Genomic DNA, 17,853 nt, shown 5'->3' on the forward strand with positions numbered 1-17,853 from the left:
GGAGGAGTGTGTGTGTGCGTGCGTGCGTGCGTGCGTGTGTGGGTGTGTGGTGGGGGGGGGGGGTGTGGGGTGTGGGTGTGTGGTGGTGGGGGGGGGGGGGGGCGTGTTCGCTGGGTTTGGTGGAACTGCTGCAGTCGCTCGCGCTCTCTGGCGTCACACATGTAGCCCAACATGGCCCCTGCCAGCCGGGCTGTTGTGGTGGCTGCGCTCTCGCTGCTCTACCTGTGTCGGGCCATCCTCTCCACCGAGTATTTCTCCACTCTCACCCTCTTCAACAACGAGCTCCACAAGCAGGGATGCAGCTCCCTCTCCGAGTGGGAAGAGTACGCGGCCGACTGCGGTAAAAGTCTCTCTTTTATTCCGCTCCTCGCCACGTCCTGCCCCCCCTCCTTCGATACAGCGGCTGCTAGCTAAACCTCCTGGAAGCTAACGCCGAGGAGCTAACGACAACAAGCGCTTTGACAGCCCGCAAGCGGGGTTTAGCCCCCTTCTGCCTACCGCTGGGATTTAAAAGCTAATCTCCAGGAAGAGAGAGCTGTAACCCGAGAGTTAGAAATCGTCGGGGTATTTTTATTTTAACTTGGGACTGCGGGGGGATAAAGTGGAACTTCCTAACTTGCTGCTTGTCCTGTACAAAACTCCATTCATAAATCACGTAATTCTAGTGTCGCGCGTCTTGACAGCAAACGTGCATGTTTAACAGACCGTGACTGAACGGTTTGTTGTTGTTTTTTTGTTTTTGGTTTTCTGTCGGGGATTTGTTCCCGTTTGCGCACCAACCTTTGCCACGAAAAACGATTCTCAGATTTTAGTTCCGTTGATCCGCTTCCACAGCTCCAGGTCGCCCGGAACCACCTCAGTCCAGGTCGCGCCGTCGTCGTGCCGTGATGCAGGGGAGGCTTCGAATCCAGCTGTTTTTTGGTGTTTTTTAATCACATGACATCACGGGCAGAAATCAGAAACGTGCTCTAAATTACTAAACACAACTCAGCAATGTGCCAGAGGAAAAACACACTCAGACATCTGTAAAATTTGATTCAGCAGTATTTATTTATTTTTTTGACTCAGTTCAGTAAAAGCCTGCTGGGAACTCAAGACACGTTCATCAGGGGATTCATGTTTCATGTGTAATTTTAAACACTTTTATTTTTTCATTTTTTTACATGATGGTCAAAGTTTAAACTTAATGCACTTGGAAAAAAATGATAGGGTATTTATTTTTTCATAGATCTGTTTATGAAAAGCAAACTTTCCATCGTCAGTGAGACCCACATCACGCTTTGAAAAGACACTTCTCAAAAAGGAACAGTACTTAAAAGGGACAAAACTCTAATAATTTAAAGGCGGTGTTATGCTTGCATTTGGAATTCATAGATTTTGTGACTGCAATTTGATCATTTATTCCTGCTGAGTATCGGCTTCCTTGACTGACGAATAGTCAGTGTGGCCCCTGGCTAATCCAGCGTGATGGATGTTTCTGTGTGGTGGGGAAATCTAGTGCTTTGTGTTTTTGCCATAAATGTTTTGTGAAACTGAAGAGCAGAGGGAATCCAACTAAATTAAATGAACCAAAAAGCCCTGGCACGCCTTGTTGGCTGGGATCTAATCTCTACCGTGTCAGGCCGGCCTGACAGCTCAGATATGTTTATGGTCTTAAATATCTGAGACAAGTGCCACATGGAGAGAAACTTGGTTCTTAGAGGTTCCCGCTCTGAAACACTTTCAGATGTTCGGCTTCGCCCCGTTGACGAAGGTTTGAATTCCTGTGTCTTCCAGAGTCGTCGATTTTACAGCTGGAGGACCCAGACTGCGAGGAGGGAAGCAACCCTCCCTGCGAGTCCGTCTTCTCACTTAATGCAGAGAAGATTCTTGTAAGATCTCTCTCTCTCTCACACACACACACACACACACACACACACGCGTGCGCGCACTTGCAAGCTAATCAGATGGAGCTGCAACCGTTTCCTCTAGAAATCAACTCTCTGTCTTGTCAGGTCTGACGGCTTGTTTTCCCCTCAGCTCTCTGCTCTGACTAATTACCCCCCCCAATATCCGTCAGCGTTTGTAATGATTCACGTGGCGTCACTGATAAGACGAAACCAACGGGAACGACACGTTGGATGTCTTCCCTTCAAATCACAGTGAAAGGAGTTTAAGCGGAATTGAGTGAAGCAGGCCGACGTGGGCGCTCACGCCAGCGTGTCACGCCCTAGCGGGACGTGTCATTCAGTGACCTTTAAATAGTAACTTTATGCTCCGTGCAAATTGTGCCTTCAAGAGGTGTGTTGTTGCAAAAAAAACAAAAAAACAACCAAAAAAAAACAACAACTGCCTTATAAAACCGTTAGAAGTCAAGAAAATATGATTTGTGACCAAAAAAGAGCTTTGTTTGGGAAGATAATCTGAACACATTCATGACTCAGTAGGATTTTTGAAACCTCTGTAGTCTCATGGAGCCGTCAGTCAGGAAGCGGCGTTTTGGGTTGTTGTTTTTTTAGACACAGAAAAAAAAACTTTTCAGGTCAAGCGTGTGTTTTTTATGTCATGGAATTAAAAGTTAATGTATCTTTTATGGAGAGAGAGAGAGAGAGAGAGAGCTTAGTTCAGGTAGCTAACTGAACAGCCTCACTGTCTTTGAGACGAGGGACCGGGACATTCAGCAGCTGCCATGCACTCCGCGTTTCAGGAAATAAGAAGAAGATGAAAGGCCCTTTAACCTTTGACCTGTACGTGGTTTAAGCCACTTCCATAACTACAGGTTATCTGATGACGTGAATGCGTTCAGTCTTGTCTCCTCCGTCATTTTCTGGCTGTTTTAGAAACTCAGATGCCTTTTTCTCTTCGCTCCTGCTGTCCGTCTCCAGCTCAGATTACTCAGTAAATACGACGAGGAAGCCAACCTTTCCGTGCGACTCGCTGGACGTCCCTAACTCAGCTCAGTTATTTTCGGTGTTTCTCAGTCCCAGTGATCCGAGTCTGCGCTTGAACGCCACACAGGAAACCACTTGTGTCATGTCATGAAATCTCTCTGCTTCTCTGTCACCTCATTTTGTGTGCGTTCTCTGGTTTCACCGCCAACAGAACCAAGCCAAGTTGTTCATAGAGCAGAAGAAAATCCCCTTCCCCGTGGATAACCTCAACACAAACGAAGAGCTGGGTGAGTCGGCGTCCTGCTGTTGATGCGTGTATTAGCGATTGCTCCTGCGGGCGTTCATGTCCTCATGCTCTCTGTCACTGCAGCTATTGGCTACGTTCTGATAGGCAACGGCCTGTACGACGAAGCCATCAAACACTTCTCCCTCTTGCTGCAGGTGAGTTCTCCCCTCTCAGAGCTGCCACGCCGACCTCCCCCTGGTGCTGCAGATACCTTACCAGTTCCTGTTAGTACCAAGAAGCAAAAACAAAAGTGTTTGGTGTTAAAATGTGAAATAATCTGCTGTTTGGGTACAGAGTGACCCCGAGCTGGTCAGCGCCATCTACGGGAGGGGGATAGCCTACGGGAAGAAAAGTCTTCAGGTGAGTGTCGCCCCCCCGCGTAGCTGCAACGTTCACAGTTGGTCGTTTTGACGTCTGCGCAAAGACAGGAAACGCAATAAATCAGGACTAAATTTATTGTGCTGCATCATAAAACGTAGTTTTTTTTCTCTCTTCATAAGTAGTTTTTTTCAGTTGAGTGTCAGCTTTGCTGAAACTCACATTGTTCAGTGCTGCGTATTACAGCTCGAGCGAAGGTCCTCAGATGATTCAGCACTTGAAGCAGCACGCCACCCTCAAAGGAGCGTTTGGCCTTTCGAGTGCTCACAGACAGGTTTCTTGAGCTCATAATTATTTTTTCCCCGCTCCTGTATTTCCTCTCTGTGACACAAAATTAAAAACGTTGGATTTTTCTTCCATTAATTTTTTTTTTTAAGAAACTGAAGGCGCAGTTGGAGCTCGTGACGAAGCCTCACCAGCTGAAAAGACGAGCTTTCAGCTCTGGTTTCGGTTTCCTGGTCTCTGAGACTTTGATTCCGTCGTTAACGAGTTCAACACTCTGGTCTTGTGTGCCGCCCTGCTGCAAAGAATCAAGGGTCAAAGACTTTTCTTTTTTTGGAGTGGAGACTCACAGCTAAAAGGTCATCTGTAAACCCTCAATCGTACGCGTCGTGATCCAGAAGCCCTCCTTTGAGCTCAGAACAAACTCACTGTCACCCACCCGGTTTGTAAACGGATGTTTTTGGACAGTCTTGCTGGTTTTATCTCACCATTAGCTTGAAGCTAAAGATACGTGGCTGGACCTTTCTGCATCCTAGGGTCACAAAGATGTGTTGCAGGCGCGATGGAGGCCTCTGCCACAGCAGCAGCGGGCCAATCCTGCATCAGATTGCACATTTTTCTGTTTTTGTTTTTTTTTTCTCTCAACATTTTATCTGCTGTATTTCGTGTTGTAAGTCCGTGAAACGTAGCTGCTGCCTCTCTGTTCTCTCCACGTCAGGACATAAAGAATGCTGACCTGGCATTATACGAGCTCAACAGAGTCATCACGCTGGAACCGAACTGGCCAGAGGTCTATGAGCAGAGAGCAGAGGTGAGTCAGAGCCCCGCTCACAGAGAGAGAGTGAGAGAGACACGGTCGTCCGCTGCTAGAAGTCATATATCCTCATTTATAGCAAAGCATTTTGTTTAATTTGAGGTAGTTTTGTGCTCCTTATGTGTCAGAGAACAGAATTAGGTTACTTGTGCTCTGCTGGACCTGATTCTTCACAGCTTCCTCTAATATTTGACCTTTGAATCACCTCAGCCCTCTTGATATCACGTAACCTGCACAGTTGGTGCGGTTTGATGCAATGAAAAGTGTTCATCTGGGGGAAAATAAAACTTTGCTCTCGCTTCACATTTCACACTCAAATACCAGATAGTAGCTGGTTATGATTTAGCCTCTGTGTGTGTGTGTGTGTGTGTGTGTGTGTGTGTGTGTGTGTGTGTGTGCGCATGTATGTGTAGATTCTGTCTCCGCTGGGTCGTATCAGTGAGGCTCTTGGTGACCTGACCAAAGCCATCCAGCTGCAGCCCTCAGCCCGCCTCTTTCGACACAGAGGAACGCTGCTCTTCATCTCAGAGGTTTGACAAGAACAAGTAGTGTGTGTGTGTGTGTGTGTGCGTGTGCGCCCGACCACAGGGGTCTGTATTTTGACCCTCGACTCACCTTCCCACCAGGACTACGTGGCCGCCATGGAGGACTTCCAGCAGTCTTTGGAGCTGAAGAAGAACCAACCCATCGCTATGCTCTATAAAGGCCTCACCTTCTTCCACAGAGGGATGCTGAAGGTGAAGTTCCAGCTCAGTATTTATCCAACTTTTGACTGTCAGACACTGTGATTTGATACTTAACTTGGATGGCCAATCAGTTCCTGCTGGAGCTCATTTGGGGTTCATTAGGACATGAATTTGTGTGAAAATTACATCACGAAAGAGCAACATTGCACAAAGGTGAAGGACTAAACCACACGTCCATGTTATTTAGTAATTGTAGATGTTTCCTTGTCTTTCGGTAGACGTTCACACGGTCATGAATAGTTTTTGAAAAAGAAATTGTCATGGACTTGTGTTAGGATTGATGTAGTAAAACAGCTCGTGGTGAATCTTGATTTACTTAAATACTGACAAACCCTGCTGGTAAAACTTCGACAAGGATTTTTCTTTTGACTTTTAATGTTGTAACGTGAGATTTTAGAGAACGTTAGACCGCGACAGGCTTCCTCACAGACGTGAGAACGTCCTGACGCTGTACGGCTAAATCACGTCTGATCCCCGAGTCAGGGGCTGCGTGTGCTGCTGACACCAGCCCGGGCTGAGCCGCCGTCCGTGGCGTCTGAGACGGCCTGGAAGCAGATTGTTTCGGTTATTAACCAAAGAGGTTGATGTACCAGTTAAAGGAACATGATTATTTGCCAGTTGTGCTCTTAAAAAGAAAAGAAAAAAAGTGGGTGTGTTCCTTTAAACACTGGAACCGTGCTGAAGCCCAGCGTGTTCTGTCGCTGCGCATGCAAACGTGTCGTTACTTTCCTGGCTTCTACCTTCTTAACTCGTACGTGAGCGGCCGCAGCAGGAAGTCTGTCTCGTTCTCTTTTTTTTTGTTTTGTTTTTTTTTTACATTTCATCGGAGATGTTCATTTTTTTCTGACGTCCTAATCTTGCAGAGCGTCCCTTCTTTTCTGTTGGGACGTCTTGGAAGGAGCGGATGGTTATGTGTCTGTCTCATGTGTCAGCAGCCACACCCACTGGTGTTATTAGAAACCACAAGAAACTAGCGCCCGAAAATCCTTCGCTGCCGAAGCCACGCGGCAGCAGATTGACGTCTGAAGCGGACGTACCCCCAACATCAGGCCTGCAAGTGACAGAATCAACTTCTGACCCTTGCTTTTGATGTCTGTCACCAAATATCGTTTAGTAGGACGCAGCAACAGAAGTAAATCAACGTTTCTGCGCGCCTGTCATGGAGGGACGTGAAAAGGATTGATGTTCTGACTGAGTTTAAATATTTGGATGGTTCGCTGTCAGTAATGCTGTTTCTCACTTCAATGAGAGATCAGATTAAATGAGGCTGCTTTGATCTGGTGTGTGTGTGTGTGTGTGTGTGTGTGTGTGTGTGTGTGTGTGTGTGTGTGTGTGTGTGTGTCAGCTGCAGGCCGTCTCTGTGGACATTCGCAGTGACTCCATTGTTTTTCCCGGTCATGTGATTATGTCTGTTTTTTTTTGCTTGTAAAAGCCTCCATCAATCAATTTCCCAGGGGAATCCCTGCACAGCAGCACGCGCCACTGACAGCCGGGTGAGACCTTGTAGTCCTCAGCAATTATAGATCATTTCCAATCACCCGTTTTGATCTAGAGGTCATCCCTTGAGCGCATGACCCCGCAGAGCTTCGGTGAAATTCAGCCTCCAAATGTTTGGTAATCCTGATGATGATGATGATGATGATGAACACCTCAGCGAACATGGAGTCCTGATAAATATCAGGAGAGAAGGGGTTGAATTCAACCACTTCATTATCCGGTCAGATATTTTTAAAAAAAGAAAAGAAAAGAAGCTGTTCTGTCTTTCCTCTGCATCAACTGCTGTCACGTTCTCATGCTGTTGTAAGACGTCGATGGTGAACCGTATGAACCTTCTGTTTCTGTGTCACTTCTAAAACCCTCCTCGTGCTTACACGCTAGAAGCGAGCGCCTTTTTATGTGCTTTGATGGCCGATTGCCTTTCGTCAGGTGAAAGGAACAGTGAGCCGTCCTCCGGGCTGTAGGTGAGGTGCCCGTCGTACCTGTTTTACCACCTGAACTATGCGGTCGTCCCGTGGCTCCTTGGCGTGTTCCTCTCCTGTAAATGATTCTGGCGCTGAGAGCTGCTTCATGATAAAGGAATCCGCTCTCGTTGGTCCTCATGGAAACAAAGTCAACACTGCACAATCTGGTTTTTATCAGCGCAAAGTGCAGCTGCGGAAATGTTACAAAGAAAAATGTTGTGAATTCCGGCCCTTGTCTGCTGCTCTAGTGTTCCACTAACAGTGGCCGTTCTTTCGCGTTACGGCGGGGAAGCTAAACGTGAACTGCCGAGCTTCGCCTGGCGGTGGTGTGATCTGATAGTGACCTGTCTCACCAGTCAGGAGTTTATCTCTTTATCCACATCCCTGCAACTCCCTGCCAACGTTGTCGCTGCCGTGTTTTCCCTCCTCAGGAAGCCATTGAGACATTCAAAGAAGCACTGAAATTAAAGTCTGACTTCATCGATGCGTATAAGAGCCTGGGCCAGGCCTACAGGTACAGCAAGCAGTTCACGCACCTCCTTATTAAGGCCACGAGTTTACATCTTCTAATCCTCCATGTTGCTTTCCTCCTCGGCCCAGGGAGTTGGGGGATTTTGAGTCAGCGATGGAGAGCTTCCAGAAAGCCCTCATGTTGAACCAGAACCACATCCAGTCACTCCAGCTCCGAGGCATGATGCTGTACCACCACGGCTCGCTGCAGGAGGCCATAGGCAACTTCAAGGTAGACTTATTCACATAATTGAGCCCCCTGTTGAGTTATGTGGTTCCAGGCGGTTTTACTTTTTTATCACCTGAAGCACTCAAATTGCTCTCTGAGAGTGTGTTAAAGGCCTCTCTTCCCCCGAGTTTTAGATGTCTACTGTTTGTCCTGTTTTTCCGTCCGTTTAACTCCCTCACATCTCTTTTTCTTTCCTCCCTCTTGTCCCTCTTTGCCCTCCAGAGGTGCCTTCAGTTGGAGCCCTACAACGAGGTGTGTCAGTACATGAAGGGCTTGAGTCACGTGGCCATGGGACAGTTCTACGAAGGCATCAAAGCTCAGACTAAAGTCATGCTGAACGACCCCCTGCTGGGGCAGAAAGCCAGCTCGGAATACCTCAAAGTCAAATACCTCAGAGGTTGGTGGGGCCATTGCCTTTTTTTTTTTTTAAACCCTTTTCAATACTTTGAAATATGTCAGAGGTGTTCCACGTCAGTGATTCCCAACCTGTGGGTTGTGACCTCAACAAGATGTCACAAAACCAGACTAAATCCCCCCTTTCTACTGGTCAGAAACCAGTCAACAACCACTTAAATCTGGCTTTTGTTTGCAATGGGATCCTGTTCAGTCAGCATTCACGCCGACACAAATCCTGGCTGAACGAGGTCATTAGCAGCACTCGCCGTCTGTCACGTTTCATCGTCTCGGCTGCTATTTCAGCCCATCTGCGTTCCAGCGGCGCCCTAAGAGCGTTTTGCCGGCCTTGAGTTTGAAAACAAGATATAAAACAGAAAACACTCCATGCTGCTCTACTGTTCTGCTTGTTTTTCAGTGGATTTGTGACTTTTAAAATGATCCACACCCACAAGAAATAAATCAGAACGGCAAATCATGCTCTCACAACGGGAAAAGGGGTGAATCTCCTTGAGCCTTGCAGTGGGAAGAGATGATGAGCAGGGTAAAATATCTCCAAATCAAATAAATTGCTTTTGGAAGAAAAAGTGGACAAGCTTGTATGAGGGAAAAAAATCCCACCATGATGTTGGACTCCTGGTGAGTCGATCCTCTCATTCTGCTGTGTCTCGTCTTTCTACCAGAGTACTCTCGTTACCTGCACTCCCACCTGGACATCCCAGTAGCGGAGTACAACGTGGACCAGGACCTGCCAGGGAACTTCAAGAATCACTGGGCCAAGAACCTGCCGTTTCTAATAGAAGACTACGAAGAGCAGCCTGGCCTGCAGCCTCATATCAAGTAGGTTCCATCACAGCCGACTCACATCTGGAAGCAGCCATGTGACATCTGTAGGCTGTGATTCTACATGATTGGCTTCCGAGAATCCAGGATGTCGGAAAGGAATTTCCCTCGGAATATGCACAAAAGTCCACCTGACCTAACGGGTGATTTTCATTTCGTTAAAGTCACGCCATAATGATGACAAATGTGGTGCTTGACACTTGAAACGATTCAGATATCGTGCTACTGTGGGGTGACATCCTGACCTCGACCACCCAAATTGTCCACCTGAGTCCGAGTTTGAAACATGAAAACACAATGAAACCGTAGTAAGAGCAGGACGTCACCGAGTGAGTACAGATGGGATTTGGCTGATCAGCAGTTGAAGTACTTCAGTGCATCCGTCCTCGTGAGTACTGAGCACCACTTCAGTTTCCTGATCCCCTGTACGGATGGAGCGCGAGTGAAAAGTCAGGATTTCAGTTCATACATCCATGTGATCTCAGTTGACCTCCTTGGGGTGGCAGCGCCGAGACCTTGGCGGCGCGGCGCATGCTGCGATGCCTGACGCTCACTCTGCCTCCATGTGGACAACAGGCTGCTCAAGTTTAGCAGTTTAGCGTACATACACAATCAAGTGGATATGTGCTTGGTAGAGTTTGGATGTGTGCCATTCTTACGTGATAATTGTGATTATTTGTGATGGCTGTTTCAGGCATTTGAGTGTGTAATTTGAAATTTCCCACAAGGGTTTAAAGAAAGCATTCTGAATCCTGAGTTCTAAGTTACGGCAGCTCCCTCTCCTCTTCCTCTGTGCATCATCATCACTTGTCAAGCACTTTGACCTACTTTCCTGTCCAAACATCGGGCGTCCCAGGAGCAGTTTTTTTAAGAGCTCAATAAATGTTTTTGACCTCAATTCTTGAGGAGAGGGGAAAAGGAAAAAAAAAAAAAAAGAAGAGTCACATTTTAGGCTGGATCCCGCTGCTCTGGTCCAGACCGTAGCTTTTCATTACTGCATGTTGAAGTTGGAAGTGAGCGCTTGTCGTCTTTTCCATATGGCGTGAGAGCATTGTTTGAAAATGAGGTAAGGGGAAGTTTGACAGGAAGCCACACGCTCGTTCTCTTCTGTCTTCCAGGGACGTGCTGCCGCAGAACTTTGACAGCTACAGCAGCGACGTCCAGAAGCTGATCTGCACCGCCGACCACCTGGGAGCGCTGATGCAGTACGACACTCCTGGTTTCCTACCCAACAGGAGAATACACAGAGGTAGCGCTAACGGATGTTGCCCCCTACTGACATTAAAGCATTAACAGTAAAAGTAAGAGCTGCGTGTGCTTCTCCAGCCATGGGCCTGGCAACCCTGGAGGTGATGCAGGCCATGCACCGAACGTGGAGCAACTCCAAAGTTCGAGTCAACGGCAAAACCAGGCAAATGCAGTGGAGAGACATGTTCGACATAGCTGTCAAATGGAGGAGGTGGGCAAGTCACGCAGCCAAGATTCCTGCTAATATCTGCCTCTTATTCCAGGAGAATTGAAGCGCCTGCAGTCCAACCATGTAATTTTAATCATCTTCAGGAAATGACTGAATCACAGGGAGTGTTGGAATAATAAGAAGACAGATGTGAGCGTGGGATAGCCATCAGCCTCTCGGGCAGGACAAAATAAAGTCTAGACTGGAGCTCGGGTTCAGCTATTTCCTTATGTAATCCTGACTGCAGGAGGACCAGAGAGGTCATTTAGAGAACCAAGAATCTTCAGCTCGCTTACAGAATCAAATGGAATTTATGCATCAATATTTTTATCTCAGAATGAACTTTTCCCAGTCTTGACGGGCGCTTCCTGTTCTTGTAGGATCGCTGATCCGGACCAGCCGGTGTTGTGGTTAGACCAGATGCCCGCCAGGAGTCTCAGTCGAGGCTTCAACAATCACATCAACCTCATCAGGTGACCCACCCATGCGCCACGGTCGCCACTGTCGTGACCAGTGCGTCGTACTCCCCTGGTAATGAGACGTCATGGACACGCTTGTGGAGTAAATGCAGCCTTCTCCTTTCCTCAGGGGTCAGATTATCAACATCAGATACCTGGCCTACTTTGACAACATCCTCGACTTCATCAAAGACAGAATACTAGTGTACCATGGGTATATCACACACACACACACACTCTCCACTCAGCTATCATGTTACGCTCAGCCTGAGATGCTGCTGCTTTATTCATGATATTAATTCTCCCCCTCCTCTAACTAACCTCGTTACACATTCTCAGGGCGTACAACCCCCGAGGGCTCTTAGACGTCCGCCAGGCTCTTGAAAAGGTGAATAAAGTAGAGGATCTTCTTCCTATAATGAAGGTAAAGACAAAGATGGGATCAGTCGAGTTGAGGACGATGCATCCAATCAGCATTTTGCGCTCGCTTGTACCAGATGTGTATGATATTTTGGTTGTCATGTCTTGTAGTCGTTCAGCAGTGAAAACCCAGGGTGTGTGTGTGTGTTTGTGTGTGTGTGTGTTTATGTGTTTATTTCCTGAAGCAGTTTAACAGTAAAACCAGAGATGGTTTCACAGTCAACTCCAAGGTGCCAAGCATCAAGGACACTGGGAAGGAGTACGACGGGTTTACCATCACCATCACTGGAGACAGGTGGGCTCCGGTTTCTGCTGCCGACGTTCCAGCCATATCTGGATATCAGTGCTGCGGAGACCCTCAGGGGTCCCTCGGGGTCCTCTAGGGGGTCCTTAAAGTCATTTTTATTGGATTGCAACGTTCAGAATCCTTCCGCGATCGTGTCAGCACACGAAATCTGTCACAGCAATACTGATCCGACCTTAAAATACACGAGAAGCTAAATGTAAAGAAGCAATAATTTCTGAATGACTAAAGAATTGCAACAACAACAAAAAAGATTCTTTCCAGAAAATTAAAATGGTAACTTAAACTAACTTAGTAGGGACATCCGTCCTTGTATTCGGTTGTTTTCTGGTAATTTCTTGTTGATTTAGTATTTTCCAGTTCAGCTGGTGAAAAAATTCAAAGTTACATATTGTAAAAAAAAAAAGAAAAATCACTAGAGTTCTGCATTCTGCACAAATACATTTTAAAACCATATGAAGTGACATATTTCATGGTCAGATCAGTGAGTCTGGATCAGACGGTCGTTTGAATCCTCACGAGTGGCATCAGAACGCTTTGACCTCCCCGTTGCAGAAGCCACTTTGGATTTGTGAGGGTGCAGAATGAGCGATAACAACTGGAGGTCACCGTTCTGGGGTGTTTTGTGTTCTCCAGGGTGGGGAACATGTTGTTCTCAGTGGAGACTCAGACCACAGAGGAGCGGACGCAGCAGTACCAGTCGGAGATCGAGTCCATCTACAAAGACTTGACGGCTAAAGGAAAAGCTCTGATGCTGTCCACCGAGCTCGGGGTGAGTCTCCCACACCAACTACTGGAGTGCTGCAGGAAGCAGAGGAACGGCGCTACAATCCTCCTCTGGGGGCGGGGGGGCTGAGCTGCTAGAATCCAGAAGAAAATGTGTTAACTTTATCTTCTTTGAACACTTCATTAAACCACGCCGTGAAAAAAAAAAAAAAAAAATCAAAGTCATAAATATTAATTTCGGGTGAACTGACCCTTGGAATAATCCGTTCAAGATATTCGGTCATTGAAGCAGGAGATGGAGGGAATAAAAAATAAAACTAACCCCGATTTCATTTCACGCTGTCTGACATCAAACGCCACATTTTTGCAGCTCCGATTCTCTCAAGTCGGTTTAATGAAGTCTCCGGAGAATTCCTTGAAATATCCACAAGTGCTTCACTTCACGGGAGTGCAGCCCAATGTATTTTCCAGCTGTTAAACATTGTATTGGTTTCAGTTTAACTTCACTCAGAGCTGCGTTAGAGGAAATTTCAGCGACCTGTCACAGAAGTTAGACACTGGGAAGCTTCCCTCCGCCGGCGCCGTCGATGGCGGCAATCAATTTTCTTTTGGTTTTCAAATTAAAAGCCACGAACCCGACTCGGAGGCGACGTTCGCCCGCCTCCCCGCACATCCACGTCACTGTAGGTGTTGTGCTTTCCTTTTTTTAAAAGTAGTTCATGACCAGTGCTGTTGAAGCGGGTCGTTCTGTATCCAAGCCTTTTTGTTGGTTTGAGGCTGAGAGAGACATGTTGGGTGGACGTGTGGACACCTGGACACCTCTCAGCTCTTAGGATGTTGTTACGGAGATGACATCACTCTCGCCAAGTTTGGTCCAAAATGACAAGTCTACTAAATAAATGAATGAAGGATTTTGTTTTACATCCAGAAGGTGAATGATCCTCTTGAGCGTAGCATCATAAATGCTTTTCTGGTGATAATTCAGGCTCACATGTGGTGCTCTTGATACTTTTTATAAAATTCTTTTAAAGTCTTTCCTAAATGTAGGACAGACCGGGGGGGCAGGAGCAGTGACTCGGGGGGGGGGGGGGGGGTGTCAGCTGGCTCGCTCTCTCTTCCCTCTATTGTGCATGTCTGGTTTTTGTGTGGCGGGACTGGTATTCAGAGCTGTAACTGCACCCGGGGCTCCGGACAAAGGCGGTGGCCACACAGAGGGTTGCTCACAGGTATCAGGTGGAGGTGAGCGGGGGCGGCGGCGGCCGCGTCCGGAGCTCTCTGCTCTCACTGATGAACTGTGAACAGAGACGCTCCACGGAGCCGGGCGGCGACTCCACTGTTGATTGTGTTGACTTTCCTTCTTTCAGGACGCAGATGCCGTGTGTAACCTGATTCTCTCCTTGGTTTATTACTTCTGCAACCTCATGCCGCTCTCCAGAGGATCCAGGTAATCTATGAGGCCAAAACAGCCCCAGGGACGATGTGAGTGACCTCAGCAGCTTAATGAGTCGCGGGAGAGTTAAACTTGCCTTCTGCCTGCATGTACTAGACATTATTAGTTGTTTGGAGTTGTGCTGCTGTCCGCCCGGTGAATCTTAGTCGAATATTTATGTTCCTTCAGCTCTGTTTTGGGGTTTGCTGCTAGTTGCTAACTGTGAAAACAGCTGTGACCTGAAAACAAGACGCTGAGGGTAAACCAGGACGCTGAACCAGCAGCCAGACTTCAGAAGACGATCTTGAAGCCCAGCGGGTCGGGGAGGCGTGTCAGACTCTGACATGACATGTAGCAGATGTTTGCTGTTCTCCACTCTCCTCAACCAAGAAACTGTTGATTTGATAATAAGTAGCTGCATCCCCAGCAGAAGGAAAGCTTTAGCGTGTTGTAGCTTTAGCGTGTTGGAGAGCTGTGGTGGCGAGGAGTGACGGTGTGTGTGTGTCCTCCTCAGCGTGGTGGCCTACTCCGTGGTGATGGGGGCGCTGATGGCCAGTGGGAAAGAGGTCATCGGGAGGATCCCTAAAGGGAAGGTAACGTCTGAGCCAGAGCTGTGAAAGAGGGCGTTCGCTCCCGAGGTCAAACATGCGAGAGGGCGAACCAGTCACGTGACCCGCGCCGGGTTTGGAGTCCAGTTAGTCGAAGGCTCCAAACTGAAACGCAGAAACTAAAATTCAGAGTTGATGAACGTTGTTTCAGGATGCAGGATATCAGAAATGCTTTTACTACGAAAGTGGCTGACGCTGCTGTTTCCTCTGCTCAAAAACTGGTTTTTCTGATATCTACACTTGGTCCACGCTGAATGTGATACTTCCATCTTTGTTAAAGTACTGAGCATTTTGAGGAGCCGAGAAATCAGATTGAAAAGAAGAGAAAGGAATGTTGTTGTTGTTGTTGTTGTTGTTGCTGAGGCTTCAGCGTTTGTGCGGTGTTGCTTTCAGTTGGTGGATTTCGAAGCCATGACCACATCCAGTCCAGACAGCTTCAGCAAAACCGCAAAGAACTGGATGAACCTCAAGAGGTGACGATCTTCTTCGTTGGTGTCATTTCTTCACGGAGCTCCTCCTCTAAAAGCTTCTTTGCTCTCCGCAGTTTACCAAGCTGGTACCAGAGTCTTCCGTCTGTAGCAGAGACCTTCCCGTCGACCAGAACCATGATCGAGGTCCTCAATACAGACTCGTCGTCACACTGCCCCAAGAAGTCTTAAGACGTGTCCCTCACACATGTCCGCTGATTGAAAGTCTTAATCCACAGGACAGAACAAAGGGACTCTCTTCTTCTGCAGCCCAAATGATCGTAGATTCGAGTTTCTCCAAAGTATTGTAAGATAATCCACTCACCATCAGGTTTGAAGCCAGGAAGTTGTCGCGCTGCTGGACATGTCGGGGTCAGAGCCCAGAGGAAATCCCAGCCAGTGTCGGTCAGAGCTTTCCCAGAAGCGAACATGTTTTGATATCAAAGTACCTGCTTTGTACGGCTCTTGACACCAAATTACACAGTCCTGTGATTAATCTGGAAGTATTTGGAAGTATTTGGTCGCTGGTGCCAGTTCCTCACCCAGCTATGCAGACTGGGATCCTGTTCAAATGCTAAGAGCAGCTGCTCCTTCTCATGAGTTCTCCTCCAGCCTGAACTCTTTGATTTATCTTCCTCCATCCTGCTGCTAAATACACTTTTATCTTCCACGCCCGATCAAAGTGATTTAGCGTTGAGCTCCAGAGTAAAAGATCCTGGCTGCAGCTGCTGCTTGAGGGGGGAAACCGAGCGACTTTGTTTGGGATGCAGAAGAGATTCTGTCCAGCCGCCCGCTCTCTCTGCTGGAGGGGTCGTGACCTCATCTGACGCCCCCCCCCACACACACACGTCGTCCTCCCCTGTTTGACTTCTTGGTGACCCAGAAGTCACGCAGCGGGGGGAACATCATCACATGACCGACCATCGGGATTTTAAGTTGTCCGTTCATTTGCTGCAAGTTTAAGACATGCGGGGTCTTGGTTGGTCCCTCCGAGGGAGTCCGGCCGTCAGCAGAGAGGGAGGACGGGATGAAGAGATGAAAACAAACCTTCAGGGCTATTGAATTCCACTCGGAATACTTGAACAAATACAGATTAAAAGCAGTCTCTCATTTCGGGTTTTTTTTTTTCTTGACGCATTTTTTTGGGGTCGTTCTTCTGTTGAGTCCCGTCTTCTTTCAGTGCCACCGAGACAGGATCGGAGTTACGAGGGCTCGCCTGCTGAAACGGGCCGAGAGCAGCAGTCCCACACGTGGGAGAGGAGGAATCGTTCAAAACAAGCAGTCATTCACTTTGTGGTCAAGAAAAATCCTAATTGTGTTTGGATGAGTAAATAACTTCACATGCCGCCAACTCTTAAATTCCGCAGAATTTCAAAATAAGAGCTACGGCTAACAACTCACGCTGCATTCAGGTTCACGTCTCATGCGGAAGAATTAAGGATCAGATTAGATCAGGATTAGATAATGTGAGTCGCTCTGAGTTTTTCCTCGTTATTTGGCTCCCTTTGGTGAATTAAAACTCCTAATCAAGTCTCTCACTGTTGGATCTGGAAGAACCACAGACGAGGGGAAGCTCAACCGCAGGCTGCATTTACGCCGCCGTCATTCCTGGAGCTTCGCCGTGACATCATCCGAAGCTCTCGCTGTCCTTTCGATTTCCCCTTCATCATCGACCAAATGTCCTCGCACAACTGAGAGCAGCAGAAGCTGGACTCCACCGGGTTCTCATTCATCGCTGGAGAACGTCCTGGCAGACAAAAACAGGGAATTCTTATCACCGAATTATTCTTCATTTGAACTTCATACATCAGTTTTTTTCTCCATATTCAGAGAGCGAGAGAGAGAATAATTAAAAAGCACATGTGAGAGCCTGAAAATGCACAAAGGCTGAAACATCTAATGCATCAAATTGAAGCGTGACGGGACTGAAAAAGTGAAATTGAACTTATTTCTCTAATTGAATAATTGAATAAGATTGCAAACATTTGCCTCACTACTTTTTAAAGTTTTCTGTTTTGTATAGTTTGTAGTAGAAGTTTGATTATTTGATATTTATAACTGTGAAAACGCCACTTTTTTTTCCTTTCTTTTTCATTTTGCGTTTTAATGGAATTGGGTTGGGAAACGGAAACGGACCGGGTGCTTGTTGTTTCGCCGGATGTTGTAAATCGGTGTTTGTGTGGGTGAAATGCGGTGGTGTCTCTGAACCGCTCCTCCATGTGGCTTTAAGCACAAGGAGGGAGGGGGAAGGTCAGCAGGTCATTCTGCAGGCGTGAGAGTACCCAGAACCGTATCCTTTTTTTGGAAACATCTCGAGGCCTTTAGGTGGGCGTCACGTCAGCGCTGCCGTCCTCCCTCAGTGAGTGTCCTCTTCATTCATGTCACAGTTGTAGTTTCTGCAGCAAAACTTTAATTTATTCCGTGCATTGATCCCAGCGGAGGTTTCGTGTGTGTGACTTCATGACTGTGCTGGGTACCACCTTCTCCCAGACCTGAGAGGGTGGATTTCTTTTTTTTTCTCAGTGGAAGAAAGGATGTTCAGCTGTCAATAAAAACCGGCTGACAATTTTAGGACGGCCTCTGTCTTCCTTCCATGAACCTGTCGTTGTTCATATAAGTGGCAGACATGTGAGGCGCACCTGGTGTCCGGATTCAAAAGTTTTGTCTCGTTCCACTTCAGCTCTGGTTTTTCAACCGTTAAATGAGGGGAGTTTGAAAGACAAACGTCTGGAT

The 17,853-nt window shown here is 47.4% G+C and overlaps 1 protein-coding gene across 4 annotated transcripts; it reads left to right on the forward strand.

Annotated features, from left to right (window-relative positions):
* Positions 1-128: 128 nt before the first annotated feature.
* ttc13 (tetratricopeptide repeat domain 13) lies at positions 129-17,563 on the forward strand. 4 transcript variants are annotated; one of them, XM_086190460.1, is made up of 23 exons: positions 129-340; positions 1,777-1,871; positions 3,082-3,157; positions 3,241-3,311; positions 3,451-3,516; positions 4,475-4,567; positions 4,984-5,100; positions 5,197-5,307; positions 7,709-7,791; positions 7,878-8,019; positions 8,239-8,413; positions 9,093-9,249; positions 10,371-10,501; positions 10,579-10,711; positions 11,089-11,181; positions 11,297-11,380; positions 11,506-11,554; positions 11,772-11,881; positions 12,527-12,662; positions 13,981-14,060; positions 14,560-14,638; positions 15,047-15,126; positions 15,198-17,563. In XM_086190460.1, the coding sequence occupies exons 1-23, from the start codon at positions 172-174 to the stop codon at positions 15,310-15,312; spliced, it is 2,445 nt and encodes an 814-aa protein (XP_086046586.1). In that variant the 5' UTR covers positions 129-171; the 3' UTR covers positions 15,313-17,563. The 4 variants fall into 4 exon arrangements, with proteins under 4 accessions (XP_086046586.1, XP_086046587.1, XP_086046585.1 ...); XM_086190461.1 differs by having other exon boundaries at positions 11,775-11,881; XM_086190459.1 differs by having other exon boundaries at positions 11,506-11,590; positions 11,775-11,881; positions 15,198-17,562.
* Positions 17,564-17,853: the final 290 nt, after the last annotated feature.

Source organism: Aulostomus chinensis, chromosome 20, assembly GCF_037954235.1.
Source record: "Aulostomus chinensis isolate RoL2024-O1b breed Wild chromosome 20, RoL_Achi_v1.0, whole genome shotgun sequence".
Classification (NCBI taxonomy): Eukaryota; Metazoa; Chordata; class Actinopteri; order Syngnathiformes; family Aulostomidae; genus Aulostomus; species Aulostomus chinensis.